General features: G+C 40.4%; 1 protein-coding gene across 1 annotated transcript; it reads right to left on the reverse strand.

Moving 5' to 3' along the window:
- Positions 1 to 708: 708 nt before the first annotated feature.
- Positions 709 to 2,193, reverse strand: foxd7 (forkhead box D7). Its single transcript, XM_061303481.1, has one exon. It carries the CDS (start codon positions 1,850 to 1,852, stop codon positions 899 to 901), a length of 954 nt encoding a protein of 317 aa, XP_061159465.1. The 5' UTR covers positions 1,853 to 2,193; the 3' UTR covers positions 709 to 898.
- Between the last annotated feature and the right edge of the window lie 6,419 nt (positions 2,194 to 8,612).

Here is an 8,612-nt window from a genome sequence, read left to right on the forward strand (position 1 = left end):
TGTGTTTATTTGACTGTCATGTTGAACGTAACTCTGCTCTCTGCATGGACTTCTATAAACTAAAATAATAAATGAGCTAATCAGAATGTATACATGTGCTTGTACACAGAAGAAAGAAAACGGCGATTATTTATTCATTTGAGTATGTGACCTTGGTTGAATTATGCTCAACATTTGTTTTGCATATTTTAAATTATGGAGCAGTTGCAGTAACCTTTGGATAAAATGAGAGGTAAAAAGCAACAACTGTGCATTTAGGAAAATAATTTAGATCACGCTCATTGTTGCATTTTTATAACTCAAAATTTTGAAGATACCTCCTCATCTGAATGGTGGAAAAAAAATATTTTAGCATCATCACAAAAGTATATTTGCTTGAGCACTTGTATAAGAGCTCTGCACAAACATGTATAAAGTATATTTGTTTAACCCGCCAGGTTTCATTTCAATTTTAGTAAGCGTTCATGCGTTGATTGGAGAATTTTAACGCTTTTATTTTAAAACCTTAAAATAGTTTAAAAAATACAATCTCATCATCATTTCAATCCTACGTGGTGATTCATTCATTTTTATAAACAATCTACAACCAATTAAAATCACATTTAAAGTAGATGACTTGCATTTCAGTCATTGTCAACTCATAATTATTGTCTATCACTAAAATATACGCATTTTAACATCTGTAACAAAATAGAACTGACTTCACTGTTTCGATATGGATTTTTATTTATTTCCAGGAAAACCTGTCAATTAGACATTCGTTTGATCACAATTTAAAGAAAAGAAGAAAGGATAGACTGTATCATGTATGTACACGTAAAAAAATAAAACCCATTTTTTATGGATTGTCGAAATTGTCTTTGTTACCTGAGAAAAATCAAAGTCCTGCGCATATGGTTTATTTATTGTCCCGATCACCGACGTGTTTAGCTGCCAGCTCAGGAGTTCCACGCTGAGTGTGTAACTTGTGATATTCCTGCTGTAAGGTGAGCAGGTGAGGTGAGGACACCGCTGGATGGAAAAGCGCCGGGCTTGTGAAAGCTGTTCCGGGCGTCATCTGGGTGGAGTAGGCGCCGCAGTGAGCCGCCGAGAAGGCTTCGATGCTGGGTTGTGACTGGAGGAAAGCCTTGGCCGTGATGGCGCTCCTGGAGAAGAAGCTGGAAAGAGCCGGCAGGATGCTGCTGACAGGTGGGATGGGTGCGTGATGATGATGGTGGTGGTGATGTTGATGCATGTACGGGTAAATATCCAGAGTGGGGAGCTGGAGAGCGGCTGAGCCCAGCCCGTAGTGTCCATGGGGGAACGCGTGCAGTGCGCCGCCGGGCTCCACTTGATGGTGCTCCTTGTAGCGGAAATGTTGCCGCTTGAACCTCTTCCTCCTGCGCAAAAAACTACCGTTCTCAAACATATCCGAAGAATTCGGATCGAGGGTCCAGTAGTTGCCCTTGCCGGGGTTGCCAGGCTCTCTGGGCATTTTTATAAAGCAGTCGTTGAGAGATAAATTGTGCCGGATTGAGTTCTGCCAAGCGGGGAACTTCTCGCGGTAATAGACGAAGCGGTGGCTGATAAAGTCACAGATCTCGCTGAGAGTGAGGCGTTTTTTCGGGCTTTGCAGGATGGCCATTGTGATGAGGGCGATGTACGAGTACGGAGGCTTCACCGACACGGGACCTTTCGTTTTAACGGGACTCGCTTGTGGAGGGCTACACGAGTCCGAGTCCCGCGCCTCCCCGTGGGGTGTCAGAGCATCCGCGGTGCGCTCCAGCTCCAGCTGCTCCCCTGCGTTATCTCGGAGTCCTTCTCCCACCACGTCGATAACAATATCCTCCATGATATCCGAGCCCAATGTCATGTCCACCTGCAAACAGATGGCAACAAAGCGACAGCTCCTGGAGAAGAAAAAAAAAGGAAGTGGGAGCGCCGTTTACGCACAACTCATCTCCATTCACAAAAAGGAGAGCGCACAACTAGAGCACACGTCACCATCTGTGACATCTTCATACAAACTCCAAAACTCCAATTATTCCAAATATGGTGGGCGTAAAGGTGCGTAAAATTTCGTGCGCCCTCTGAAGGTGTCCGGCATCATCTGTAGTCCGCTGGTTCTCTGTGCGCGTAGGTCGGGGTGGTGGGGATGATGTCACGCTTCGGGCCAAGGAAGATGATTCTGACCAATGAAAAGTGCGGAAAGGTAAAACAGGGATGCCTGGACCAGTTAAAAAGAAGTACTCTCATCAGTTGTCCATCCTTGCCAAGTGAATGTTTGCGTCACTGGTCCATTCAGAAAAACACCCCAATGCAAGAAAGAAAAAAGGGGGGGGGGGACTATTTTTTTTATTTCTTTTAACCGACAGTGGCATCAAAAACACATTTTGTTTTTGTGCTCCAGCTCCCTTTTGCCCCTTAGGGAATATGATGCTATTCATAACCCGACTTGGGACATCTCATTTTAGAAGTAAAATTCGCTACACCCAATTTTAATGAAAATACAAACAGGCAGACGGACAGAAATAATAATTTTTAAAAAATCTCTAAAAAACTATTTCACACGCACGGCGATTTAGAAGCATCTGCAGCACCACAAATATCCGTTTTGCTTAATTAATTTAGGCACTTAAGCTGAATTTGCCAACGTTTAGAATAAAGCCGTGTTTGAAGTAAACAAGAAATAGCATATTGTGCAGACGGTGAGATTTGTTTGCGCAAAAATTGTGGTCCCAAAGTAGTCAATCATTTGATCGGGTTTAATAAAAGGCGAGTGGCGGAGTTGAGAGAAAAGTGCTAGATTTGCACCAGCTCCGACATAAAAGAGAGCCGGACGCCTTTTTGGTATTGTTAGGAGGCCTCTGGTTGTTTGGGTTTAATGTTGGAAGCCTTAGATGGGGATTCTCACATTTCCTGCCTCTAATCTTATTGATACCTCAGGGCTAAGAAAAAAAAACCGGACCCGGTCCGGGCTGGGTGGGCTATTTGAGACCAGTAAAGCTGTAGATGATTTCCAAAATTCATCACGCATGTCTGCAGATTGGAAACAGGCCTTTGTGAGTGAAGTTTTGTGCTTTCAATACGGAGCCCCCGTAAAAATAAAAACAGAGTGCGCATCTCGCGCATGCGACACCAAAATTGGGAAGGAAAATTTCGCATTCCTCTTTTATTCATAACGATTTTCAATTAATATCTCACAGGAAATATTTTTGTCATCTGTAGTGTTTTGCGCCAGAGATGCGCATACAAGCGTCGAATTATTTGGCCATGAGGAAGATTGCAATGGATCTTCACCGTTGTCATGCATGAAGCAATAATAAGATGGATGCTTTATGGACCACTTCAGTTGAAATGTGTTCTTACCTCAGTGAAAACTTGAGTCCGTCTGCAAGATTTGGCCAGTGATAAATAAAAGAGCCCATTTATCATTCTCAGACATTGAACTGGCTTCAAAGAGCTATGTGAGGTTGTTTTCACAAACCGTCCTGTTCTCACCAGACCTTCGAACCTTTGCAGTTCACTGGAAAATGTACTGGATGATATACCACTGCTGAAAATAACTGGATGAAATATGTTTGAGACTGCAAGCACGAGAAAAAGAAAAAAAAACCTAATGCCTTGTTTGGTTATTTAATTTATTAACCCACAGTGATACAAATATATTAAAATGATAATATATTAGAATATTTTGAAATAATAACCCTTCAATAATCATTCAGTCAGGCCGACATACGCTTCACTCCTGGGCATACTGGAGAGTAGATATAGTGACACCTTGTGGCGAAAAAGGGAGCTGCTGAATAATTTACTGACAATCTATTAGATATTCAATAGAGGGCGCTGTCACACCAAAGATGATTTATTTATTCATTTTTATATTTTATATTTTAATTCTGGCGACTAGACACACGTTAAATTGTTGTTAGCTGTTTTTTTCCAAAACCACAATTATGTCTTACTTGTACACTTAAGAATTTCTAAAACTATGATAAAAAAAAAAATCTTGCAAATTACACCGGCTGCAATTGAGGAGTTTAGACTGGAGGATGATTCATGGTAGAAGACCTCTTATGTTATTTCCATGACATAAACAAGACCAATGAATAATAAATAATAGAATTTTAGACCTTCCATAGCAATACACACACATACACACGTGTCATTGCAGGACTCGATTTTTCCTCCTGGCATCATCTATGAACGGGATTCATCATGTCATACAAACAGGAACAAAGACACAATTCACAAAAACTAATCCCACGTCAGGAGTTTGTTTATTGATGTATCCTTTTGGGAGAATTGAATAAGTAGCAGCTTTCTGCTATGTGAGTGGGTGTGTTTAGTTAACAAGGGAGTGAATAAACACATTGCGGACAAATTCAGCAAGCTTTCCAAAATTTTGAATGTGACAAATCTCAGAGGGCTGTGGGAAAGAGACCTGAAACATAAGAAAGTCTGCCAAACTTCACTAGTTGCTATCTGATTATAAATATGCCTCATTTAAATAATAAAAATGTGACAAACTATTTTTGTCAAAGTGTAGCATAAACCAAAAAAATCTGACATCTGACGCCAAGTGTTGTGGTCACATGCTTTGACCCTCACCCCTGGACCAACTGGTCCCTGAACACACCCGGGGTCATGACCCCTGGGGTCCCTGGTGTGTATTTTGGGGTCAGACTGTTAGTTTCAAAGCCAAGATTTCGCTCAACACAGGCCCGCTCATAATCCATCATGACAAAAAGAAATATGTTGTGTGCGCACAAGAGGGAGTTAGCCATAAATCGTTTATTTTTCTTAAGACCTGGAAATTTGTTTTTAATGTGGGCCGTTCTTGGATCCAAATTTGGACTTTGTGAACTTTGCATATTCTCCTAATGTGACACACACACACTTGGTGGCACCGGGCCAACTGATCCTTGTAACACCTTCAACACGGGCAAAGCTGACAGCTACATTCCTCCACACACAAACGTTCCCCCTTATCCATGAAGCAGCTGCTGTCCTCATAGATCAGGGGTGTCAAATTAATTTTTTTCACGGGCCGCATTGTAGTCACAGCTTCTTTCGGAGGGCCATTATGACTGTCAACCCAAATAAATGTATAAGCACCTCACATTATATACAGTAAAAACTACAAAACCAACTGACAAATAACTCGTTTTCACATCAGACAAGTAAAAACTGGTCAAATATTAAAAAAAAAGATATTAAAAGTGAAGACAATTTGCAATTCTAGTAATGACACACGAATTTGATGCACAATTTGTCTTTGTGGGCCACATAAAATGATGTGGCGGGCCGTATCTGGCCCCCGGGCCTTGAGTTTGACACCTGTAATATAGATTATTCACGGCAATAATTAAAATTAAAATCCTTAATTACATCGTGGTAGGAATTTTAAAAGCTGTTTTTTGTCAGTGATGTCTAGACGTCTTTTTTTTTTGTGTGTGATGTTGGAATGTGACAATTTTTTTTCTCTTTAGTCAGCGCAAGATGACGTTTCGGCCCAGTTTGAATTCTACTCTGTGGTGAATTTATGACAACCCTAATGTACTCTGTCCTGCCAAAATTTCTTTTAAAGACCAAGGTGCACATTACATGTATCATGTAATGTAAGTCAATCTGACAGGAGCATACTACAGTTGTCAAGCTCGGTTTAAATGTGGTAAATGACTTCAAACCATCACAGCAAATCGATTTTAATATATGAAAAAAATATCTATATAGGTATAAAGATATATATATATTTTTTTTTTGCAGATGGGTTAACCATATAAAATGACTCATGCAAAAGTACGTCAGTCTCAAATCAAAAGGTCTCACTCTTAAATATAGAGTACGTGTGAAACATCATACTGGATTTCCTGTGTTATTGCGTCTTCAACCGCAAACTGCAGAGCTTCACTTATGCGAAACATTTATATTTGGCTGATATTTCACATCGAAACGCAGCACTAATTCTCGTATACTTTGGTACTTAGTCGCATCTGATATCTGTTTTGAGGTCACATATTGAAAAAAGCCACACATCACTTCCAATGGAAACAAAAAAGAGCAGGTGTGTGTGTGTGTTGGGGGTGGTCCACACACACCATAACGCTGACATTCTGTGCAACAAACCACCATCATGCTTTTATCCTGGACATTCTGGTGGTCACCTGCTCCCTCTGGACCCCACAAGTGTTCCTCAAACCCTTTCGGCCACACATTAGCACATGCATTTGCTTCAACGGTTGACTCTTAAAACCTGCCAGACATTAAAACGACTATACGCAACTCCGCCTGAGGCCACAAGTCATTTGCACTTAACGTAATCTCACGCGGATACTGTAGTAAAAGGAAAACAGGTTCTAGCACGCCTCGGCGTATTAATACCTGGGAAATATTTCCAACTGTCATTTGCACAATGAAGAAAATCTAGGAGACTTTGACAATATAATGCTTAGCTATTCTCGCGTGTGGGAAAATGATGAACTCGGTCATGAAAAGGCATTCCATTTACGAGGAGTATGAACACCAGGCCACGATGTCAGTGCTTATTGTTATCTATTTAACTTAGCGAGGCGCCAAGAAAAACATCAATGAAAGGAAAGAATTATTATCTTTGCTGTCTTTCCCAGCTGTGAAAGCATATGCAGCCCAAACAGTTACCTTTTTTTGTTTTTTAACAAGCCGCTTCATTAAAATCAAGTTAACCTTGTTCGCGAATCAAAAAAATGATGCGAGATATACTGTGAATATCAGAACTGATTGCTTACTATGAAATTGGAAGTTTTTCTTCTTGAGTGGCACATGTCAGTCTGCTAATCAACTGATAGAAATATATTTAAAGCAGCAGTATGTTTATATTGCCATTCTGTAATTAAACTTCCATTTGGGCTCAGTGACTCACACAGTGCAAGTCACAAAAGTAAAAATCAGGTCAGTAGGACAAAAATGAAGCATAAGCTAGTCGGCATTGTTCTTAAGTGGAACGGAATTATGAAAACATTCCATGAACTAATTCCAGAACCGGTTTGAGTACTGTGGCTCAAATGGTAGTCATAGAATAAATTCAGACTTTTTAGTTTTAGCTTATTTTTATTATTATTTTTTTATTTTTAGGTTTTTAGCTTGGTATTTGAACAGGGGTGTGTAGACTTTTTATACCCATTGAATTGACTCACATTTTCGAACTCAATCATATGCTGGGCTCTTCTAAAGTGTAAACCAATCAGGGCTAATGTGTGTTATTTATATTTCTAATTTATCACACCGCTCCATTTTATATGTGCACAATGCGTATGTGTTCCTGGTGTGACATTTTAATCCCTTCATGGAAGCCGATTTGCAATGTTATCCAGCACATGTGATTGCAGGACAATGAAGATATTGAATGGAGGGTCGATCCGCTTGTACCTCCCAAGTACCAATGAGACCCAAGACCCTTAAATAGTAGACCAAGACCGATCTTGAGAACGACAACCCTTTTTTTTTTTTTGATGTGTGCAAATTTTGGAACGCGATCATACAAGACAACAGCAAATGGTGCAAGTTGTCAGTGTGGTGTCGTAGTATTTTTTGTTTATTTTCTTTGGCTTAGGATGGTGGAAGAAGAAAACAAAAGTGTGAGAAGAAAAGAAACGTAACCACCAGAGGTGGCAATTAAATAAGACTGGAAGCAGGAAAAAAAAATGTCTACTGGACAAAATGTCTCTTTTTTTTTTTTTTTTTTACTGGATTTTGTCGTGATCCATGAACTCGCTTTTCCCATTATTTGAAACATGTCTGATGAATACTATGCTGCAAATAAATTTAGCTTCTAACCCCTTGGCTGCAATGCTAATCATAGGATAGCAAAATCCCTCACACACTGCACCGGCTACGAGGGATTGACCGCCTTTTCGGCTGAATTTGTTCTTTTGTGGAACCCGAGAGTTATTTAAAAAGCTAAACGTTCACTTTTTTTTGAGCTTGGGATGTAAAGAGAGGAAAACTATAAGTTCAAAAAAACCAAATGTATTTGAAGTGTGAGAGGCTATAAATCACCTTTGTCAAGCAAAGCCACACTTCAGAAGCATTTATGTGATGTTTCAATCTCACTCGGCTTTTTTTAAATCCTTCACTCCGTCATTCAACTGGCTCAAATTCTACTGGTCACGTTTGCAGGAATGCAAGTGCGTACAGTCATGCATGTGGTTGAGTTGTATTTGTAGTTAAACGGCTTAAATGAATCCAGACCCCCATCAACAATGCATGAAAATAATAAAATGTGCAAAGTCTTTAAAATTCTGTCAATCATAATATATTTGGAAAAATAGATGATGTGTTAACTTTACATCATGCGTGTTTTATGGTATGCACATGTACATGTACTTTTTTTCGGTCCGTTGGCAAGTGAGGCGTGATTAGAGGGTGGCACCGCCGTGTTGCCCTCAGGCCAGCACACCCTGTGATTTTCCCCACCAGCTCGTGCTCTCAATGGGGAGGGTGGGTCCGTGACCTCCCTCCTACGCCAACCACGGGAGAGGGAGGCGCCCCCCCCTTTTTAAACAAGTGAGAAGATGGCGGCCTCAACCGCTAAGCTCAGCTTCTCATCAAGCTCGAGTTTGATAAGTTGGCGGCTTTTCTCCACATGTGACAAA

This window comes from Syngnathus typhle, linkage group LG17, assembly GCF_033458585.1.
Source record: "Syngnathus typhle isolate RoL2023-S1 ecotype Sweden linkage group LG17, RoL_Styp_1.0, whole genome shotgun sequence".
Taxonomy (NCBI): domain Eukaryota; kingdom Metazoa; phylum Chordata; class Actinopteri; order Syngnathiformes; family Syngnathidae; genus Syngnathus; species Syngnathus typhle.